Consider the following 23,472-nt stretch of genomic DNA (forward strand, 5'->3'; position numbering starts at 1 on the left):
GGGTATTGCGTCCTGTGCTGGAACGAAGCTGAGTCTTCCCTCTGCGGGGCGGGCCGGGGGAGTGGGCGGGATTTCCCGGGTAACAGAGAAGCGGCCGCGGCGGTAGAGGCGGCGGAGACGGTTTCTCCATCTTCCCCCCTCCCCTTCCCCCCTCGGAGTTTCCCTCCCTCCCTCCCTCCCTCCTTCCCAGTCTGGGCACGGGAGCCTGTGACCGCTTCGTTAGCGGAGAGGTAGCTGCCAGTCCGCTTCGGCGGGCCTGTGCCCCGCGCTGTCCTCCGGGCCTCCCTACTGAGCTCGCGGCTCACGCCGAGAGGGACACGCAGTGACGAGCGGCCGGAGCAGCTTTGCGGTGAGAGCACGCAGGGCCGGCGGTCGGGCGGGAGCCTAGTGGCGGGTAACGCTGGACTCGAGGGTGTGTATTTTTAGGGGGGGCTGACCTCCTCGGCTTCCCGTAGAGCAGACGGGCGGGAGGTGTGTGGCGGTGTGAGGGGGGTGGGGGGCGGAGCGGGGTAGCGCTCCGCGCGGGAGGGGGAGAAGAGCGTAGTCCCGGTGCGCGCGGAGGGGGGCGGGCTCTCGCGCCGCCGCCGCCGCTCAGAGGCGGGGTCGGCGCGCGCGTGCAATTGTGGAGAAAGGGGCGGGGCCGGCCTCGGGCTGAGTGCGGTTTGCGGCCGACTACCCACTCCTCTGCTCCGGGGGTGGGCGGGGCCTCGGGTTGGCGGCGCCCTCCGGCCTGCTGGGGTCGGGGACGGGTAGGGGGGTCTCCCGCGTGTAGACTCTGGGCGCGGCAGGGAGGGGGCGTGAAGTCTGAGTTCCTCCGCCTTCTCGGGATCCGGTTGGCCTGAGGGGCCGTACTGATCCGTGATGCCACTCCCCTTGGCCGTCCCCCCCGGCCCGGGGTTTCCGCCTCCTTGGCAGTGAGGCGGTGCTAGGGAAAGCCCGCTGTCGGGTCTGGCTGGGAGTCTCAGCGTCTAGATCTGCCCCGCCCTATGTCTCCGTGGTGTGGGAGGGGCCCCCGCCCACTGGGAGCTGCAGAGGTGTCAGGACTTACTCTAGTGGCTCGGTCATGCCTTCTGCCTGGGGCAAGAGGGCTCTGTTCCGGAGCTGTTTTCTCCGCTTTGCTCCTTGCAGCGTGTCTGGCACCGTGCAGGCTGGAGAGTGGGAGCACGGTCACTCCCACTCCCCTCTTGGTTGTAACTATTGGGGCGAAGTGCTTTTAGGTCCTCCCGTAGGAGCGTGCGTGGCTGATGCTGGGACGCTAGTTCTGCGGTGGTGATGGTGGGGGAGGGGAGGAAAGGGGAGTCGTCGGAGACTAGAAATGTGGCAGAGGGAAAACCTTCCCTGGGGTTCCCTTGATGTTCAGTTACCGTGGCTGTGCGGGGCGGGGCTTCCTTTGAGCCAATGGGTGGTGGGTAGTAGACTTGGCGTCTGTTTCGGTGCGTTAGGACTTTAAACCCAGTTAGCCTTGAAAAGGCAGTGGAAGCTCCTGTTTGCAAGGCTGATTTATAACAGTTAAGTTTGGATTTACATTTTAATCTCAAAACTGGTCTGTTTATAAAGTAGGTGTTTTGTGTTTTGTTTTTGTTTTTAAAGAAAAACTCAGACTTTGAATAAAATAATATCTTTGACACTTGTATTTTTGAATGCTTCCATTGTGCAGATGATTCTGGTATATAAACTTAGTTTCCCGGCAGGGTGCGGTGGCTCACTGAATTTTGGCAAGATAAGGTGGGTGGATCACTTTGAGGTCGGGAGTTCAAGACCAGCCTGCCCCACATGGCGAAACCCCATCTAAGTACAGGTGAAAGTCTTTTCTTTCTGGTTTTCTTTAATACTATTAGAATCAGTAGAAAGTGCTCAATAAATCTAGACCACTTTCTGCTTAGAGTCTACGTAGTACAGTGTTCCTGTTCTTTTTCTTTCAGAGTCGGGTGAAGTTGTGGATCAGGGTAGCCTTTTGTATGTGACTTTTGTAGCATTGCCCTCCACCCCGTATTGGAGAGTCACCTTAGGACGTTTCAGATACGCAGAACCACATTAGATGAGGCTTTGGCATGATACATTATATTTTCCTATTGAGAGAAATTATTTCAATGTTTTTCACATTTTTCATGAGAAAATAAGCATGGAACCAATGTTTATTTATGTAGTGATATCTAAATGAGCCTCTGGTTAATTACCTGAAGTGCAATTCTAGATTTGTGCTTTGGTTAATAGGGCCGAGTGGTGCCCTGTGCTATATAATCTGTGAAAAGGGTAGGTCCTACCTTCTTCTCTGCTGAGGATGTTGCAAAAGCAGCAGCATTTTAGTTTAGTTAATGATGACTGTAGTATAATTGGTGGGGAGACAAAAAAATCCAGGGTTTTTTTTTTTTTTTTTTTTTTTCCGATGCCATAAACTGGGAGAGATAGTGGAGAATGATTGACCATTGAGGAAAATTTGGTTTGCATATAGTAGTTCCCACCATTTGCAGTGCTGTATACCGGGGAACACAGAAGAGTCTAAGGATTCAACTAAGAACCTGGTTTTTCTGTATTAGGACCGTTTCCATAAATGCTTCATAATCTCCAAATACCAATTTTGTATATTACAGTTTTGTTCAGGGATAATAGCTTGCAAAGATCGGCACGTTGTAATTAAGATGGTTTTAATAATTTACATACAGAGAAGGATTTTTTTTTTTTTTTTAAGGAAGGAGACGTGTAGTAATTTGACAAGATTCCTGGCAAAGCATAATTCTGTTTACACTTTCCGTGTGAACAGACAAGACACTGGAGAGCTGTGCATGGCAGATGTTAGTACCTGGGCATTTTAATGGAATTAAAAGGTTATGTCCATGGCAATCAGTAATATAGCATAGTGCTTTTCAAGGCTTTCTCACTTTTCTAGGCAATTCCACCAGCCAAGAGTTTTTTTTGTTTGTTTGTTTTGTTTTGTTTTGTTTTTTTGAGACGGAGTTTCGCTCTTGTTACTGAGGCTGGAGTGCAATGGCGCAATCTCGGCTCGCCGCAACCTCCGCCTCCTGGGTTCAGGCAATTCTCCTGCCTCAGCCTCCTGAGTAGCTGGGATTACAGGCATGCGCCACCATGCCCAGCTAATGTTTTGTATTTTTAGTAGAGACCGGGTTTCACCATGTTGACCAGGATGGTCTTGATCTCTTGACCTTGTGATCCACCCGCCTCGGCCTCCCAAAGTGCTGGGATTACAGGCTTGAGCCACCACGCCCGGCCCACCAGCCAAGAGTTTGTTAAGCTTTACTTTCTGTAGCCCTTTAAAAAAAATACATAGTATATTCTTTTTCAAAATATATCCTCTTTGCCTCTTGAATAATAAAAGCTTGTATTTATTGAGCACTTACTGTGTCACAGTTCCTGTGTTAAGCGCTAGACTTTTTTGTAATATTTTTTTTTTTTTTTTTTTTGAGACGGAGTTTCACTCTTGTTACCCAGGCTGGAGTGCAATGACGTGATCTCGGCTCACCGCAACCTCCGCCTCCTGGGTTCAGGCAATTCTCCTGCCTCAGCCTCTTGAGTAGCTGGGATTACAGGCACACGCCACCATGCCCAGCTGATTTTTTGTATTTTTAGTAGAGATGGGGTTTCACCATGTTGACCAGGATGGTCTCGATCTCTTGACCTCGTGATCCACCTGCCTCGGCCTCCTAAAGTGCTGGGATTACAGGCGTGAGCCACCGCACCCGGCTGTAATTTTTTTTTTTTTTAAGATGGAGTCTCTCTCTGTTGCCCAGGTTAGAGTGCAGTGGCGCCATCTCAGCTCACTGCAACCTCCACCTCCCAGGTTTAAGTGATTCTCCTGCCTCAGCCTCCTGAATAGCTGGGACTAGAGGTGAGCCCCACCGTGCCTGTCCAATTTTCGTATTTTTTAGTGATGGGGCTTCAATTCACCATGTTGACCAGGCTGGTCTCAAACTCCTGGGCTCAAGTGATCCACCTGTCTCAGCCTGCCAGAGTACTGGGATTACGGGCATGAGCTACTGCACTGGGCTGCATAATGTCTTCCTTTTTTTTTTTTTTTTTTTTTGAGACAGTCTTGCTCTGTCACCAGTCTGGAATGCAGTGGTGCGATCTCGGCTAACTGCAACCTCCGATTCCCAGGTTCGGGTGATTCTCCTGCCTCAGCCTCCCGAGTAGCTGGGGCTACAGGCACATGCCACCACGCTCAGCTAATTTTTGTATTTTTAGTAGAGTTGGGGTTTCACCGTCTTGGCCAGGATGGTCTCGATCTCTTGTGGATCTTGAACTTGTGATCCACCAGCTTTGGCCTCCCAAAGTAATGAGATTACAGGCGTGAGCCACAGCGCTTGGCTTTCGTCATATTGTAGTATGCGTTAGAATTTCGTGTTTTTTTTTTTTTTTTCCTTTCAAGACAGAGTTTGGCTCTGTTGCCCAGGCTGGAGTGCAGTGGCATTGCAGCGTTGACCTTCTGGAGTGAAGTGATCTTTCTGCTCTTAGCCTCGCAAGTAGCTGGAACTACAGGTGGGTGCCACCACACACCTGGCTAATTTTTTTTATATTTTTGTAGAGATGAAGTCCTGCTGTGTTGCCCAGGCTGGTCTTGAACTCCCGGGCTCAAGAGATCCTCCTCTTTCAATCTCCTGAAGTGCTAGAATTACAGTCGTGAGCCACTGTGCCTGGTCATGGTGGCAATTTTTAACTGATATATTTCTTATTTGCCCCTCCTTTGCTTTTGTTTTCCCTACCCCCATCTCTGTCTTGTGTGCTTGTATGTTACCCATATTTCCTAGCATGACAGTGGACCCTTCATGAGTCCTCTTGGTGTCCTCCAGGGTTAGGCTTGCTGACATGTGGGCTGTTGGAGGATATGCAGGTCCACATCCTTTATTTGCAGTTCTGAAATGCAAGAGTTTGTTTGTTTTTTGGTAAGGCTAGTTCCACAACTAATTTTGGGGCACAGCCTAACTGGGCTGTCCCACATGATGCAGAAATGTGACTGCTTGATTATGGGGAACTACCCTAGCCCTAGCTGGGAGAGAGAGATGATACAGTGGATATACCGTATTACCTTTCTAAAATCCAAACTGCTGATGACTAACTGGAATCTCTCCATCTACTGTAGACTAATATGTCTCATGGCCCACACAGGTCTTCACTCAGTGTCTCCTCTTGGATATTTAAGAGGCATTGTTGACTCTTTTCTGTCTTTTTCATATGTGGTCCATCAGCAAATCTTGCTCTAAATTCAAAATACTACCCAGAATTAGACCACTTAGGACCTGCATCTTCATTACCCTAGTTAGTGCCTTTGCATCTCTAGCTTGGAGTCTATTCAACCTGCTTTGTTACTGCAACTCTTAAATCTGTTCTCAACACAGCAACCCACGTGATTCTTTTGAAACCTAAGTCATACCTTGTCATTTCTCTGCTTAAAACCATCCAGTGGCTTTCCATATCGGTCTGAGTATTAAACCTTACTATGATATGTATCTGTAATCCTACCACTTTGGGAGCTGAAGTGGGAGTATAGTTTGAGACCAGCTTGGGCATCATAATAAGACCCTGTCTCTAAAATAAAATTAAAGGCCAGACGTGGTGGCTCATGCCTGTAATCCCAGCACTTTCTGAGGCCAAGGAGGGCAGATCACAAGGTCAGGAATTCAAGACCAGCCTGGCCAATATGTGAAACCCCGTCTCTGCTAAAAATACAAAAATTAACCGGGCATGGTGGTGTACACCTGTAGTCCCAACTATTCAGGAGGCTGAGGCAGAATAGTCACTTGAGCCGGGGAAGTGGAGGTTGCAGTGAGCTGAGATCATGCCACTGCACTCCAGCTTGGGCAACAGAGCAAGACTCCCATCTCAAAAAAAAAAAAAAATTAAAAATTAGCCAGGCGCCGGGCATGGTGGTGCGTACCTGTAGCCCCAGCTATTCGGGAGGCTGACGGGGGAAGATCGATTGCTCCCAGGAGTTCTGTGCTGTAGTGCACCATGCCGATCATGTGTCCACGCTAAGTTCGGCATCAATATGGTGACCTCCCGGGAGCGGGGACTACCAGGTTGCCTAAGGAGGGGTTAACTGGCCTAGGTCAGAAATTGAGCAGGTCAAAACTCCCATGCTGATCAGTGGGATCGCGCCTGTGAATAGCCACTGCACTCCAGCCTGGGCAACATGGTAAGACCCCTGTCTCTTAAAAAAAAATTAGTCAAGTGTGCTGGTGTGTGCACCTGTAGTCCCATTTAGTTGGGAGGCTGAGGCAGGAGGATTGCTTGAGCTCAGGAGCTTGAGACTGCAGTGAGCCATGGCTGTGCCACTGTACACAGCCTTGGTGGCAAAATGAGACCCTGTCTCAAAAAAGGGTCCAGGCATGGTGGCTCATGCCTGTAATCCTAGCACTTTGGCAGGCTGAGGTGGGTGGATCACGAGGTCAGGAGTTCAAGACCAGCCTGACCAACATGGTGAAACCCCGTCTGTACTAAAAATACAAAAACTGGTTGGGCATGGTGGTGGGCGCCTGTATTCCCAGCTCTGCAGAAGAGTGAGGTAGGAGAATCGCTGAACCCAGGAGGCAGAGGTTGCAGTGAGCCAAGATCGTACATCACACCACTGCACTCTAGTCTGGGTGACAGAGTGAGACTCTGTCTCAAAATAAAAAGAAAGAAAAGAAAAAGGCAAAAGACACCTGTAAGAACAAGCTTGATGTACGCACTGCATGCCACCCTTATCCCAGTACCTCTCTGACTGCATTTCTAACTAGTCTCTCTTTCCTTTATTTTTCTCCTGCTACCTAGCCTTCTTGCTGTTTCGGAAAATGTCAAGCACATGTGAGCCCTCAAAAAGACATGAGGCCTTTACATTTGCTATCCCCTCTGCCTAGAAGGTTTCTTCCACTAATTTCTATATGACGAGCTCCCTGATTTCCTGTACTCAAAAGTTACCTTCTCAGTAGGTATTCTCTGGTCATTCTTATCTACAATTTCAAAAACTCTTCCCTGCCTTTTGTTCTTGATACTTAGACACTGCCTAGTATTCTAAACATTCTACTTTGTCTATTGTGTCATCTTTCATTAAAATGTAAGCTTCTTGAGGGAAGGGATTTTTGTTTACTGTTGTTTTTCCAGCTCCTAGAACACCTGGTGTCTAGTATGTGCCCAATAAGTAATAGAGTACTTATACATGAATGAATGATTTGGTTTCCACCACAGACAGACAAAGCAGTATGCTGAGCACAGTAGAGGATTACATAGATGGTTAAAGATGTTACATGCCCTTGTTTATATGGGGGACAGAAGAGCTAACATGATAAAAGCCGTGTGAGAAGAGAGTGACACATCCACCTGTCTTTCCATCTCAAGGCTGGGTGCAGTGGCTCACACCTGTAATCTCAGCACTTCAGGAGGCCGAGGTGGGCAGATCACCTGTGGTTGGGAGTTCAAGACCAGCCTGACCAACATGGAGAAACCCCATTTATTTAAAAAAACAAAACAAAAACCCCTCAAGTTCTATTCTTTGTAATGCTCTTTTTCTTCCTTCCCCCTCCCCCCTGCCCCAGACAAGGAATCTCACTGTGTTGCCCAGGCTAGAGTGCAGTGGTACCATTTCAGCCAACTGCAACCCCCCCTTCCCAGGTTCAACTGATTCTCCTGCCTCAGCCACCCAAGCAACTGGGACTACAGGCATGTACCACCATGCCCAGTTAATTTTTTTTTTTTTTTTTGAGAAAGAGTTTTGCTCTATCCCACAGGCTGGAGTGCAGTGGTGCAATATTGGTTCACAGCAGCCTCCACCTCTCAAGTTCAAGTGATTCTCCTCCCTCAGTCTCCTGAGTAGCTGGAATTCAGTCTCCTGAATAGCTGGGATTATAGGCCTGTATCATCACACCCAGCTCTTTTTTGTATCTTTTGTAGAGACAGGGTTTCACCATGTTGACTGAGCTGGTCTCGAACTCCTGACCTCAAGTGATCCACCCACCTCGTCCTCCCAAAGTGCTGGGATTGCAAGCATGAACCACTGCACCTGGCCTAATTTTTGTATTTTTAGTAGTGATGGGGTTTCACCGTGTTGGCCAGGCTGGTCTTGAGCTCCTGATCTCAAGTGTTCTGACTGCCTCGGCCTCCCAAAGTGCCAAAATGCTGGCATTACTGGCGTGAGCCATGGTGTTTAGCTGCCTAGGCTTAAGTGCAGTGGCACAATCATGGCTGACTTCATCCTCCACCTCGTGGACTCAATCAAGTGTGCCTTCTACCTTAGCCTTCCTAGTAGCTGGGGCTACAGATGCATGCTAGCATGCCCAGCTAATTTTCATATTTTATTTTAGAGACAGGGTTTCATCATGTTGCCCGACCTGGTCTCAATTCTGGGCTCAAGTGATATGCCCCTCTTGGTCTCCCAAAGTGCTGGAATTGCAGGTGTGAGCCAACGTGCCTGGCCTCTGGGTCCTTTTTAATTTTTTTAAAAATTCTTTTTTTTTTTTTTTTGAGACGGAGTTTCGCCCTTGTTACCCAGGCTGGAGTGCAATGGCGCGATCTCGGCTCACCGCAACCTCCGCCTCCTGGGCTCAGGCAATTCTCCTGCCTCAGCCTCCTGAGTAGCTGGGATTACAGGCACGTGCCACCATGCCCAGCTAATTTTTTGCACTTTTAGTAGAGACGGGGTTTCACCATGTTGACCAGGATGGTCTCGATCTCTCGACCTCGTGATCCACCCGCCTCGGCCTCTCAAAGTGCTGGGATTACAGGCTTGAGCCACCGCGCCTGGCCTAAAAATTCTTTTTTATATTAAATTTCTTTCTTTTTTTTTTTTTTTAAGACAGGGTTTCACCATGTTGGTCAGGCTGGTCTTGAACTCTCGACCTCAGGTGATCCGCCCACCTTGACCTCCAAAGTGCTTGGATTACAGGCGTGAGCCACCATGCCCAGCCCTTCTTTTTAATTTAAAAAAATAAATTAAAAAAATTATTTTGGTTCGGGCGCGCTGGCTCATGCCTGTAATCCTAGCACTTTGGGAAGACGAGGCAGGTGGCTCATGATGTCAAGAGATCGAGACCATCCTGGCCATGATGAAACCCCATCTCTACTAAAAATACAAAAACTAGCTGGTCATGGTGGCACAGGCCTGTAGTCCAGCTGCTTGGAAGGCTGAGGTGGAAGAATCACTTGAACCCAGGAGGCAGAGGTTGTGGTGAGCTGAGATTGCGCCCCTGCACTCCAGCCTGGCGACAGAGCAATACTCCCTCTCAAAAAAAAAAAAAAAATTTTTTTTTCTTGGAAAGGCAAGGTCTTGTTATGTTAGTTCAGTTTGGACTCAAACTCCTCGGCTCCAGAGATCTACCCGCTTCAGTCTCCGCAGTATCTGAAACCATAGGGATATGCCATTGTATCCCACTTATAATGTTTTGTTATTTTTTGTTTTTAATTTTTTTTTTTTTTGAGAGCAGCAAGGTCTCACCATTTTGTTCAGGCTGGACTTGAACTCCTGGCCTCAAGCAGTCCTCCCACCTACAGTGTCTCTCTGTAATCCTCCGTCTGCTATGATTATAGGCTCAGCCCTCCCCTGCTATTAATACTTAAATTTTTATTTTATTTACTTTTTTTTTTTTTTTTCTGAGGTGGAGTTTTGCTCTTGTTGCCTAGGCTGGAGTGCTATGGCTTGATCTCGGCTCATCGTACCCTCTGCCTCACAGGTTCAAGCGATTCTCCTGACTCAGCATCCAGAGTAGCTAGGATTACAGGCATGCGCCACCATGCCTGGCTAATTTTTTGTATTTTTAGCAGAGACGGGGTTTCTCCATGTTGTTCAGGCTGGGCTTGAACTCTGGACCTCAAGTGATCTGCCTGTCTCGGCCTCCCTAAGTGCTGGGATTACAGGCATGAGCCACGGTGCCTGGCCTTAACTTTTCTCTATCTTTTATAAATATGTTTTTTTCTTTTTTTTTGAGATGGAGTCTCGCTCTGTTGCCCAAGCTGGAGTGCAGTGGTGCGATCTTGGATCACTGCAACCACCACCTCCTGGTTTCAAGTGATTCTTCTGCCTCAGTTTCCCAAGTAACTGGGATTGCAGGCACCTGCCACCACCACTGGCTAATTTTTGGGTTTGTTTTGTTTTGTTTTTGAGACAGAGGCTCACTCTGTCATCAGGCTGGAGTACGATGGCGCGATCTCGGCTCACTGCAGTTTCTGACTCCTGGGTTCAAGTGATTTTGCTTTCTCAGCCTCCCAAGTAGCTGAGATCACAGGCACCCACCATCATGTATGGCTAATTTTTTGTATTTTTAGTAGAGACAGGGTTTCAACAGGTTGGGAAGCCTGGTCTCAAACTCCTGATCTCAAGCAATCCACCTGCCTTGGCCTCTGAAAGTGCTGGGATTACAGGCATGAACCACTGCACCTGGCTTTATAAATATTTTGAAAGAATTAAATTTCTTTTTTTTTTTTTTGAGACGGGGTTTCACTCTTGTTACCCAGGCTGGAGTGCAATGGCACGATCTTGGCTCACTGCAACCTCCGCCTCCTGGGTTCAGGCAATTCTCCTACCTCAGCCTCCTGAGTAGCTGGGATTACAGGCATGCACCACCATGCCCAGCTGATTCATTTATCTTTTAGGATATTTATACACCAAAACTTATTTGATGCAGTTTGTAAGTGGACAGTTGCCAAAGTTAGGTATATGTATAAAGGTGGTTAAAAGGAAAAATTGGGGCCGGGCGCGGTGGCTCAAGCCTGTAATCCCAGCACTTTGGGAGGCCGAGGCGGGTGGATCACGAGGTCAAGAGATCGAGACCATCCTGGTCAACATGGTGAAACCCTGTCTCTACTAAAAATACAAAAAATTAGCTGGGCATGGTGGTGCGTGCCTGTAATCCCAGCTACTCAGGAGGCTGAGGCAGGAGAATTGCCTGAACCCAGGAGGCGGAGGTTGCGGTGAGCCGAGATCACGGCATTGCACTCCAGCCTGGGTAACAAGAATGAAACTCTGTCTCAAAAAAAAAAAGGAAAAATTGTGTAAAAATGAAAAAAATAATTGGATTGTTCATTCTAATTGGCATTTATTAGTCTAAAAATAAGAATGCTTATAATTCTTGAGCAAAAAAGATGACTCTTCTCTCCAACAAAATTATGCATTAAGTTTTCAAAAGTATTGCATTTGATGATGCGTGGAGATGATAAGCTAGAAGTTTACTAGAACTGTACCTGAGACCCGGAATCAGAATTTACAGAGTAGAAGCCAAGCATAGTGGTGTGTACCAGCTACTTGGGAGGCTGAGACAGGAGGATCACTTGTGGCCAGGAATTCAAGACTGATCTATGCAATGTAGGGAGACCTTGCCTCTAATAAATTAGCCACCACGTAGTCCCAGCTACTTAGGAAGCTGAGGTGGGAGGGTTGTTTGAGCCCAGCAGGCTGCCATCAACTGTGATCATGCCACTGTACTCCAGCCTGGGCAATAGAACAAGACCTTGTTTCTTCTACCTAGTCTCTGCTCCCCCGTTTTTGTTTTTTTTTTGAGATGGAGTCTGGCTCCTAGGCTGGAGTGCAGTGTCGAGATCTCAGCTCACTGCAACCTCTGGTCCCATGTTCAAGCAATTCTCATGCCTCAGCCTTCTGAGTGGCTGGGATTACAGGCGTGTGCCACCTTGTCCAGCTAATTTTTTTGTGTGTTTTTGTTTTGTTTTGGTTTTTTTGTTTGTTTGTTTGTTTTGAGACAGAGTTTCGCTCGTGTTACCCAGGCTGGAGTGCAGTGGTGCGATCTCGGCTCACCACAACCTCCGCCTCCTGGGTTCAGGCAATTCTCCTGCCTCAGCCTCCTAAGTAGCTGGGATTACAGGCACACGCCACCATGCCCAGCTAATTTTTTTGTATTTTTAGTAGAGACGGGGTTTCACTATGTTCACAAGGATGGTCTCGAACTCTTGACCTCGTGATCCACCCGCCTCGGCCTTTCAAAGTGCTGGGATTACAGGCGTGAGTCACCGCGCCCGGCTTTTGTGTGTTTTTAATAGATGTTTCACCACGTTAGCTAGGCTAGTCTTGAGCTCCTGACCTCACATGATTTGCCCAGTTTGGTATGCCAAAATTCTGGGATTACAGGCGTGAGCCACTGCACCCAGATGACCCTGTTTCTTAAAAGAAAGAAAATTTCTAGAATGGCTGTGTTCCAGGTTCATGCATGACATTCAATGAGTAGTTGGTTCCATTTTAAAGGATGTTGCACATTTTGAGTATTTATATCTCCCAGCACCCAGGAAAGTACAGAATAAAAGTTTAGATTTGCTGCTTAAGGCTGGGTACGGTGGCTCACGCCTGTAATCCCAGCGCTTTGGGAGGCCAAGGCAGGTAGATCACTTGAGGTCAGGAGTTCGAGACCATCCTGGCCAACATGGCAAATTCCCATCTGTAAATTTTGTAAAAATACAAAAATTAGGCCAGGCACGGTGGCTCATGCCTGTAATCCCAGCACTTGGGATGCTGTGGTGGGAGGATCGTGAGGTCAGGAGATTTAGACCATCCTGGCTAACACAGTGAAACCCTGCCTTTACTAATAATACAAAAAATTAGCCAGGCCTGGTGGCACACATCTGTGGTCCCAGCTACTCAGGAAGTTGAGGCAGGAGAATTGCTTGGACCCGGGAGGCAGAGGTTGCAGTGAGCCACGATCGCGCCACTACACTACAGCCTGGGTGACAGACTGAGACTTCATCTAAAAAAAATAAAATAAACAGAAATACAAAAATTAGCCAGTTGCAGTGGTACGTGCCTGTAATTCCAGCTACTTGAGAGGCTGAGGCATGAGAATGGCTTGAACCTGGAGGCAGAGGTTGCAATGAGTTGAGATTATACCACTGTACTCCAGGCTGGGTGACAGAGTGAGACTCTATCAAAAATGTTTTATTTTATTTTTTTGCTACTTACATTCTTATTAAAATGGTAAGTAATAATGATACATTTATTTATTTTTTTAAGACAGGCTTTCACCATGTTGTTCAGGCTGGTCTTGAACTCCCGACCTCAGGTGATACGCCAGCCTTGGCCTCCAAAGTGGATACATTTATTTATTTATTTTTTTTTGAGACGGAGTTTCGCTCTTGTTGCCCAGGCTGGAGTGCAATGGCACGATCTCGGCTCACCGCAACCTCCGCCTCCTGGGTTCAGGCAATTCTCCTGCCTCAGCCTCCTGAGTAGCTGGGATTACAGGCACACGCCACCATGCCCAGCTAATTTTTAGTATTTTTAGTAGAGACGGGGTTTCACCATGTTGACCAGGATGGTCTCGATCTCTTGACCTCGTGATCCACCCGCCTCCGCCTACCAAAGTGCTGGGATTACAGGCTTGAGCCACCGCGCCCGGCCTATTTATTTTTATAGATTTAGTGAGCATTATGGTATCAGAACAGCTCTAAAATTTTGAGACAGAGTTATACAGATCAAACCTAAAAGAGTAAACCAAGAGAAGGATGGAAGGGGACCAGGTGTGAAAAAAGATAGGAATTCCAAAAAATCTTTAAGTCAGAGGGTATGGCCAATGTATATTGGTATAATACGGGTTAAAGGTATATCATGCCATTAAAAAAAAAAAAAAAAAAAAGCATTGATGGCCGAGCTTGGTGGCTGACACCTGTAATCCCAAAACTTTGGGAGTCCAAGGCAGGTGGACCACTTGAATTCAGGAGTTCGAGACCAGCCTGGCCAACATAGTGAAACCCCATCTCTACTAAAAATACAAAAATTAGCTAGGTGTGGTGATGCATGCCTGTAATCCCATCTACTTGGGAGGATGAGGCAGGAGAATCGCTTGACCGGGGAGGCAGAGGTTGCAGTGAGCCGAGATCGCACCATTGCACTCCAGCCTGGGCAACAAGAGCGAAACTCCGTCTCTAAGATTACTATCCTGGACTACCTTTGTATAACTTGTCACACCACAGCATAAGATAATCCCACCAAAGCTCACAAAAGTTACATGACAGTTGGGGTTATGATTAGATTTAGGTTATGATTAGATTTCTCAACCTTGCTACACTGTTGACATTTTGGGCCAAATAATTTGTTGTGAGGGGACCGTGATGTGCATTGTAGGATGTTTGACAACATCCTTTGCCTCTACATGTGAGATGTCAGTAGCACCCCATCTTCCCAAGTTGTGACAACCAAAAATGTCTTCGATCATTACTACATGTTCCCTGGGGAGGCAGAATCTCCCCTAGTTAAGGACCTGCATTAGAAGAATGTAAAAACCGAGTTCAAAGGAGGCTTGGGTATTAGATCTAAGGGTGTCTTTTGAGAAGAGCTGGTTGTTAATTTTGCCAACCAATAATTCTAATCAATATAGGAAATTTGAATAGAATGCCTTTCATTCTGGACTAGATTCTATTTCTTAGCAGATTTAAATCCAGAGGTGGATTTTTGGACAAATTTTGAATTAGACTGTTACTCAAAATTACACTGGGTTGAAGCTACATTGACTTAATACTTTGATAGAAGTTTGCTTTGGAAGATAAACTTTCCATTATTTTAAGAGTATGCATTTAAAAATAAGAAAAAGAGAAAGAGTATGCATTTATTTATTTTATTTTTTGTTCTAAGAGTATACATTTAAACAAACTGACCAGAATAGACTTTTTTTTTTTTTTGAGACAGGATGTTAATTCCGTCACCCATGCTGGAGTGCAGTGGCACAAACACAGCTCACTGTAGCCGCAACCTCCCAGGCTCAAGTGATCCTTCCACCTCAGCCTCCTAAGTAGCAAGGACTACAGGTGAGCACAACTGTGCCCGGGTAATTTTAAAACTTCTTTGTAGAGATGATGTCTCACTTTGTTGCCCAGACTCATCTCAGACTCCTGGCCTCAAGCAATCCTCCCACCATGGCCTCCCAAAGTGCTAGGATTACAAATATGAGCCACCACACCCAGCATCCCATCTTTTTTTTTTTTTTTTTTTGAGATGGAGTCTTGCTCTGTTGCCCAGACTGCTGGAGTGCAGTGGTACAATAACGGCTTACTGCAACCTCCGCACCCTGGGTTCAAGTGATTCTTGTGTCTCATCCTCCTGAGTAGCTGGGATTAGAGGCACCCACCACCACACCAGGCTAATTTTTTTTTTTAATTTAATTTTATTTTAATAGGGACAGGGTTTCTCCATGTTGGCCAGACTGGTTTGGAACTCCTGACCTCAAGTGATCCACCCGCCTTGGCCTCCCAAAGTGCTAGAATTATAGGCGTGAGCCACCGTGCAGCCCCCACCTTTTATTATAACACATGGCCAGGTGACTTTTAGGACTTGTAGGGTGTGTGTGTGTGTGTGTCTGTTCTCACTCTGTCACCCAGGCTAGAGAGCTGTGGCGCAGTCTTCATTCACCTAGCCTCCACCTGCTGGCCTCACTCGATCCTTCCGCCTCAGTCACCCAAAGTGCTGGGATTACAGGCACAAGCCACTATGCCCTCCGGGTGCCTTTTAAATGTTCTGCAGCCATTATTTGTTCACTTTTGTCTTCTCCCCATAGTTTATATCCATCAAAGTGCTTTTTTTTTCTTTTTATAATGTCTTCATAGATCAGAGTTCTGATAATACAGTAAGCTCCAAATTTGAAACAGTTAGAGATCAACCATAGCGGCTGAAGCAGGACTTGACAATACTTTAGTGGCTGACTTTGTGGTTCCATCGTTTGGCTTTCAAATACTTTATATTCTAGAATTACACTGTATCCCTCTGCAAGTGTGGTTTTATGGTCTGTCCAGTGTTTCTACTTCGGATTGGTCATATATTCCAAGGAGAAATAATTCAACCTCTTGTTCCTTTAGCTAGGCATGTAACCTTGAACAAGTCATTTGAGAATCAGTTTCCCTGAAAAGAAGAGGGTTCTGGCTGTGCACAGTGGCTCATGCCTATAATCTCAGCACCTTGGGAGGCCAAGACAGGAGGATTATTTGAGGCCAGGAGTTTGAGACCAGCCTGGGCAGCAAATACAAAAGTTAGCCAGATGCAGCGGCATGTGCCTGTGTCCCAGCTACTCGGGAGGCTGAGGTGGGAGGAGATCAGGATGTCGGGATGCAGTGAGCTGTAATGGCACCGCTGCACTCCAGCCTGGTGGACATAGTGATATCTATTGCAAAAAAACAAAACAGGAGGGTTCTGGGACTGCCTATCTGACAGGAGTGTTGGGAGGAGGACATCAGCTGATAGCAGTCATATTTGGAAGACTCGGCTGTTGTCAGGGAGTAAGTCTCTGTTCAGTGTTGGACCTCTAACACTCAGCACAGAGCCAGGCATGTGGTATGTACTTGGTAATTATTTGCGGGATGAATGACTTGGCAAAAATTGTAAATAACTATTGCCTGTAAGTCTAAACTTACTATAATATTTTAATTTCATGCTCTATACCCCCATGTTCTAATTCATCTCTAATTGTCAAGATGTAGCTGAATATTTACCTTTATAAAGTCTTCCCAAGTGTACATGTCTGTATCCTTTCCCCAATTTATAGTATTTACTTTTTTCTACTCGAGCTGGTTTGTATTGTTGGCTTTTCCTCCCAAGTTTTTTTTCCTAACCCTCAGAACCTGTGGATTTTTTTTCCCAAGACTTTATTAAGACAATTTCCAAATATACAACAAAGTTGATTTTTAGTAAATACAATGAACACCTATATGCACACTACCTGGATTTTACCATTTTCATTTTTCTGCTACTTGGTTTAACATATGTCTGTCCATCTATCCATCCCTCCATCAATGAATCTAATTTTTTAATTTCAAAATAAATTGTAGACATTCATATACTTCATCTAAGCACTTGATCATGTTTGTCATATCTAGAGTTTAGTATTGTTTGTAGCATTTTTCTTTTCTTTTTGGAGAAAGGGTTTCACTCTATCGCCCAGGCTGGAGTTTAGTGGGAAGATCTCAGCTCACCTCATCTTCTGTCTCCTGGGCTCATCTGATTTTTCCACTCAGCCTCCTAAGTAGCTGGGAGTACAGGTGCATGCCACCATGCCTAGCTGATTTTGTGTTTTTTGCAGATAGAGTCTCGCTGTGTTGCCCAGGCTGGTCTTGAACTTCTGAGCTCAAGAGATCAGCCTCCCAAAGTGCTGGGATTACAGGCACTTTGTGAGCCACTGTGCCTTGCTAGCATGCTGCTTCTTTTTTTCTCAGACAGAGTCTCGCTCTATTGCCCGTGCTGGAGTACAGTGACGTATCACAGCTCACTGCGGCCTTCCAACCTCAACTTCCTGGGATCAAACGATCCTTCCACATCAGTCCCTGGAGTAACTAGTACATAGGTGTGCACCACCACTCCCAGCTACATTTTTTTTTTTGTAGAGACAGGGTCACCCCATTGTTGCCCAGGCTGGTCTCAAGCTCCTGGGCTCAAGCCATCCTTAAGCCTCAGCTTCCAAAAGTGTTGGGATTACAGGTGTGAGCCGCCGTGCCTAGCCATATTTTTCTTTTGATGCAAATTTTATGTACGATGAAATGCACAGATCTTTAGTACATTGTGTGTGTGTGTGTGTGTGTGTGTGTGTGTATACATGAGATCATGCTATATGTATTCTATAGCTTGCTGTTTTCATTTAGTATGTATTGGAGTTCATTACTTGTACTTATGGATAAACCTTGATCTTTCTGATTATTCCTACATAGTTTTCCATAATGTGGATTATCAGGTTTATTTAGCTGTTGATAGACATTTAGATTTTTATATGTTGCTGCAATAAGTGTTCTTGGCAGATGTGTAGGATAGAGGCCTGAAAGTGGAATTGCTAGCTAAGTATGCCAAAGTCTAGTATGTTCTAGAGTTCATTCCTTGTACTTGTGGATGAACCTTGATATTTCTGATTCTTACATAGTTTTCCATAATATGCGTGGAATGGGTATGCACATTAAAAATTTTAATAAGGCCAGGTGCAGTGGCTCCTGCCTGTAATCTCAGCACTTTGGGAGGCCAAGGCAGGTGGACCACCTGAGGTCAGGAGTTTGAGACCAGCCTGACCAACATGGTGAAACCCCATCTCTGCTAAAAATACAAAAATGAGTTGGGCATGATGGCGCAGGCCTGTAATCCCAGCTCCTCAGGAGGCTGAGGTGGGAGAATTGCTTGAACCCGAGAGGCAGAGGTTGTAGTGAGCTGAGATTATGCCACTGGGTGACAGAGCTATACTTTGTCTCAAAAAAATAAATAGGGCCGGGCACTGTGGCTCATGCCTGTAATCCTAGCACTTTGGGAGGCCGAGGTGGGTGGATCACCTGAGGTCAGGAGTATAAGACCAGCCTGGCCATCATGGTGAAACCCCATCTTAAAAAAGAAAAAAAGCAAATAAACAAATGTTAATAAATATCTACAAGTTGCCAACTATATATGGCTGTACCAATTACAACCTCTTCCATCAGTGTTTCCCTGTATGCTTACCCACACTATCATTGTGGGTTTTTTCTGCCAATTCCTTTGGAGTACATTTTTTTTTTTTTTTTTTTTTGAGACAGAGTCTCGCTCTGTCACCCGGCACCAGGCTGGAGTGCAGTGGCGCAATCTTGGCTCATTGCAACCTCCACCTCCCAGGTTCAAGCAATTCTCCTGCCTCAGCCTCCTCCGTAGCTGGGACTACAGGCATGGGCCACCACACCCAGCTAATTTTTGTATTTTAGTAGAGACAGGGTCTCACCATGTTGGCCATGATGGTCTCAATCTCTTGATCTTGTGATCCGCCCACCTTGGCCTCCCAAAGTGCTGGGATTACAGGCGTGAGCCACCACGCCCGGCCTTTTTTTTTTGAGTCTGAGTCTTGTTCTGTTGCCCAGGCTGGAGTGAAGTGGCACGATCTTGGCTCACTGCAACCTCTGCCTCCCAGGGTCAAGCGATTCTCCTGCCTCAGCCTCCCGAGTAGCTGGGATTACAGTTGCCCGCCACTACACCTAGCTAATTTTTGTATTTTTAGTAGAGGCAGGGTTTTACCACGTTGGCCAGTCTGGTCTCAAACTCCTGACTTCAAGTGATTTGCCCGCCTTGGGCTCCCAAAGTGCTGGGATTACACCACACCCGGCCTACTTTACATATTTTTTTATTACTAGTGTGACTATATATGTTTTCCCAACTAGTTCTTACACGTTTAGAGGGCAAGGGCTGAAATTATCTACCATCTTCGTTTCTGCTCACTGAACATTTTGCTGATTTAGTGAATGAATATTGCTAAAGCGTTCCTGCTTTCGTAGGTTTAGGCTAAAGAATGATGGGTTAGCTAAGTGTGTGAAAGGTTAAAGAAAGATGATCTTGCTCCCTGCCTTTGTGCCTTAAATAAGTAAAGAGAGTCTTCCTTAATTTCTTCTCTTCTGTGAGAGCTAAGGTAGGGAAGTAGTTCAGAGTCCAGGCTCTGGAGACACATTTCCTGGGTTCATATCCTAGCTTGGCCTTTTGCTACCTGGGCAGCCAACCTTGGGGCAGTTTACTTAATCTTTGTGTTTCAGTTTCCTCATTCATAAATTAGAGAACATCTCACCTATAGGGTTGTTGTGAAGAATGATGAGGACCTGAAATAAGGGGGTATGATTAGAGGAAAAGCAATTTATTTGAGAGAGAGTTAAGAATAGAACTGTGGGGCTGGGCACAGTTGCTTATGCCTGTAATCCCGGCACTTTGGGAGGCCGAGGCACGTGGATCACAAGGTCAGGAGTTCAAGACTAGCCTGGCCAACATGATGAAACCCCATCTCTACTAAAGATAGAAAAAATTAGCTGGGCACGGTGGCGGGCACCTGGAATCCCAGCTACTTGGGAGGCTGAGGCAGGGGAATCACTTGTACCCGAGAGGTGAAGGTTGCAGTGAGACGAGATCACACCACTGCTCTCCAGCCTGGATGACAGGGCGAGACTCCGTCTCAAAAATAAAAAAGGAATTAGAACCATGAGTGGTAATTGTTAAAGGATTAAAGTATAGTTCAAAGAAAGTTCAGCCTCTGCAGTGTTGTAGAGATGGTATGGAAAGCAAACTCTGAAGGTGGATGAAGTTAAGTACCATATCAAGTCACTTTATAAAAGAAATGATGTTTTCACAGCCAAAAGATAGGGTATAATATCAGAATAAACTAGAGTAATGTAATACCTAATCTATGGTAAGCTCACTACAATCTTCTTTTTTCTTATAGGCTTTTTGAAAATAGGGCCAAAATTAGAAAGTTTCCTGTCAGAGTTTGGAGTAAAATCCAGTTCTTTTTTTGTTTTTATTTTTCGCCCTCAAACATTCTCCCATCCAATAGAATCCACTTCTTGAAAGATACTTTAGTGTTTTTTTTCTGTAGTCATACTGTGCTCTTCACGTCTGATTTTGGCTTATTATTTATAAAGTTTTTTTTTTTTTTTTTTGAGACAGAGTCTCGCTCTGTCGCCCAGCCTGGAGTGCAGTGGCCCAATCTCGGCTCGCTGCAACCTCTGCCTCCCAGGTTCAAGTGATCCTCCTGCCTCAGCCTCCCAAGTGACTGGGATTACAGGCATGCGCCATCATGCCTGGCTAATTTTGTATTTTTAGTAGAAACGGGGTTTTACCTTGTTGGCCAGGCTGATCTCGAACTCCTGACCTCAGGTGATCCACTGCATCAGCCTCCCAAAGTGCTAGGATTACAGGTGTGAGCCACTGTGCCCAGCCTATAAAGTTTTTTTGTTTTTAAATCTAGTGATGTTCTGTCATAACATTTCTGTAATTGTTTGTTCCTTTTTTTTTTTTTTTTTTTTTGAGACAGAGTCTCAGTCACCCAGGCTGGAGTACAGAGGCGAGACTTCCACTCGCTGCAACCTCTGCCTCCTGGGTTCAAGCAATTCTCATGCCACAGTCTCCTAAGTAGCTGGGATTACAGGCGTGCACCACCACATCCAGCTATTTTTTGTATTTTCTTTTCTTTTCTTTTCTTTTTTATTTTTGTATTTTTATTAGAGACAGGGTTTCACTGTGTTGGCCAGGCTGGTCTCGAACTCTCGACCTTAGGTGATCTGCCCGCCTTGGCCTCCCAAAGTGCTGGGATTACAGGTGTGAGCCACTGCATCAAACCACGGTCATGAACGTGTATAAAAAATAGCCAAAAAGAGATTTTACTCTATCTGTTGATTAGACCCAGTTCCTCATACCAAAACAGGCTGAGGTTTAGTGTCCGTAGTTGATCAGTGGCTCTTCAGATATCAAACAGCATGCATAAATCTATATTCTCAACCTCTTAATATGTTAAAAGATTTTAGAATACTGAGCCAAACATGCTACTTCATACTAGAAAAACCTAGGAAAGCAGAACTAGCTAAGGCATTTTAAATTATTTCTTCTCAGCAACTGTCAGAAATGTTTTCAACTCCATTTGATTAAGTTCCACAGATTATCACACACAAAGCTGAGAGACTTAGTCTGAAGTTACAGGCCACAGAGAGAGCATATTTGTGTCTCCAGTTTACAAAAAGAGAAAAGTGGCCAGTTTGCAAATTCATCAGTTGTGCTGCTGTGTCAGGGTCCTACCTAGGTGTGTGAAATGTGAGAAAAACCTGAGACAGGATTTCAGGGCTGAGGATTAGAGTGGCAGGCAGATTGAGGACTACAGTGAGGACAAAGAAAAGGTGAAACAGCCATGGAGAGTCCTTGTAAAGACTTCTTTCCCTTCAGGGCTTCTGTGCTCCCAGGGGATAAAGAAGAAATGTTGAAGGCCGGGTGCTGTGGCTCACGCCTGTAATCCCAGCTCTTAGGGAGGCAGAGGTGGGAGGATAGCTTGAGCCCAGGAGTTGGAGTCCTGCCTGGGCAATATAGCGAGACCCCGTTCTCCACAAAAAGGAAAAAAACAAAAAGACAAAAAAAAAAAAAAGAAATGTTGGGTAAACTTATAAATTAGGTGAAGATTTTTTTTTTTTTTTAGCTTACAAAAAGAGCTTTACTTCAGATGAGGGCGTGGCTTGCCAAATCTCCCATTATTACTGTAATTTTTTCTTCTTTCCACAGCAGTGGTGTCTTATTTAAGAGATTTTTGGGGACTGGAAAAGTGGTGGGGCCTTTTTTCGTTGGATGGCTGGTACATTCTTTCTCATTGATGGTGTGTTATGCTTGTGTTGATGATACTGATGTGGAAAAGATCTTAAGACCCAAGTAGATTCCTAGGCCAAATGTTCGTAGACTCTTTGTGTCCTGCAGGAAGGAAATTGCCTCCCACAGAAGTAGTATTAAGCTAAGAGAATTTCATCTTATAACTGCTAGAACCAGAAGAAAACTTAGGAGTGATCTGTTCTAACTTTCTTATTTTATAGTTGGAGAAACTGAAATTCACAAAGAATGAGGAACTTGTTGAAATGTACATAGCTTCTTAAATTGGCAAGTCTAGAATCTTTTGTCTTCTATTCCTGGCACGGTGTTCTTTCCATGATACCATTTTAATTGTTAAAACAAATTTTAAATTAGACCACAATTATAATAGTAGGTCTTGAGAGGATTTAAGAAGAAGCACTTGAATATTTTTGCAGCATGTGGATATATAATAAATATTAGGAATGATAGCATTTGAGGAAAAAATTAGAGAATAAAGGGAAAAAAGGTTGTGTTTATATTTTAAATTGGAGCCTATTTTTCAACTTCACAGTACCAAATTAATTAAAACTGTTATGTAAATGTTTGTCTTTTTCAGTTATAACTTGTTCACAATGTGTTGGGGGGTGTTTATGCACACATGCACTTAAACTTCATCACGAAGATGAAATAGAGTATCAGTTCTGGGAATCAAGCTTATACTAAACTTGGGTGACTCCCTAAGTTGCATCCATCACACTGGAGTGAGAATTGACTTGCATGCTATTGCTTTTGGTTTCTGCAGGTTTTATAGTGCATCCCTGAGCATGAGCGCAGAATGAAGCGGCGTTTGGATGACCAGGAGTCACCGGTGTATGCAACCCAGCAGCGTCGGATCCCTGGCAGCACAGAGGCTTTTCCTCATCAGCACCGGGTGCTTGCCCCCGCCCCTCCTGTGTATGAAGCAGTGTCAGAGACCATGCAGTCAGCCACGGGAATTCAGTACTCTGTAACACCCAGCTACCAGGTAAGCTGGAGCCAACCAAGGGACTAGAATGAGGGGGGAGGAATAATTTTAGACAATTAGAAAACATTTTTAAATGCTGAATTAGATATTAAAAAATTGTGGAGTATGTGTAAGGTTAAAAAAAAAAATTTGGCCGGGCGCGGTGGCTCAAGCCTGTAATCCCAGCACTTTGGGAGGCTGAGGCGAGTGGATCACGAGGTCGAGAGATCGAGACCATCCTGGTCAATGTGGTGAAACCCCGTCTCTACTAAAAATACAAAAAATTAGCTGGGCATGGTGGCGCGTGCCTGTAGTCCCAGCTACTCAGGAGGCTGAGGCAGGAGAATTGCCAGAACCCAGAAGGCGGAGGTTGCGGTGAGCCGAGATCGCGCCATTGCACTCCAGCCTGGGTGAAACTCCGTCTCAAAAAAAAAAAAAAAAAAAACAAACTCTAACATAATTGTTTAGTTTTGGTATTTTTGAA

At 45.7% G+C, this 23,472-nt stretch overlaps 1 protein-coding gene across 3 annotated transcripts in view; it reads left to right on the top strand.

The window, feature by feature from the left end:
- Positions 1-23,472, top strand: part of SIN3A (SIN3 transcription regulator family member A) — an 89,277-nt gene that overhangs the window by 4,075 nt on the left and 61,730 nt on the right. Inside the window, exons 1-3 of one of the 3 annotated variants that reach the window (XM_074392648.1) lie at positions 70-349; positions 14,606-14,724; positions 22,788-23,009. In XM_074392648.1, the coding sequence (XP_074248749.1) occupies positions 22,821-23,009 (189 nt within the window). In that variant the 5' untranslated portion in view covers positions 70-349; positions 14,606-14,724; positions 22,788-22,820. Of the gene's footprint in view, positions 1-69; positions 350-14,605; positions 14,725-22,787; positions 23,010-23,472 lie in introns of those variants that run through there. The other 2 variants (XM_003943002.4, XM_010330850.3) reach the window with 2 other exon arrangements.

Source organism: Saimiri boliviensis, chromosome 2 (genome assembly GCF_048565385.1).
Source record: "Saimiri boliviensis isolate mSaiBol1 chromosome 2, mSaiBol1.pri, whole genome shotgun sequence".
NCBI classification, from domain to species: Eukaryota; Metazoa; Chordata; class Mammalia; order Primates; family Cebidae; genus Saimiri; species Saimiri boliviensis.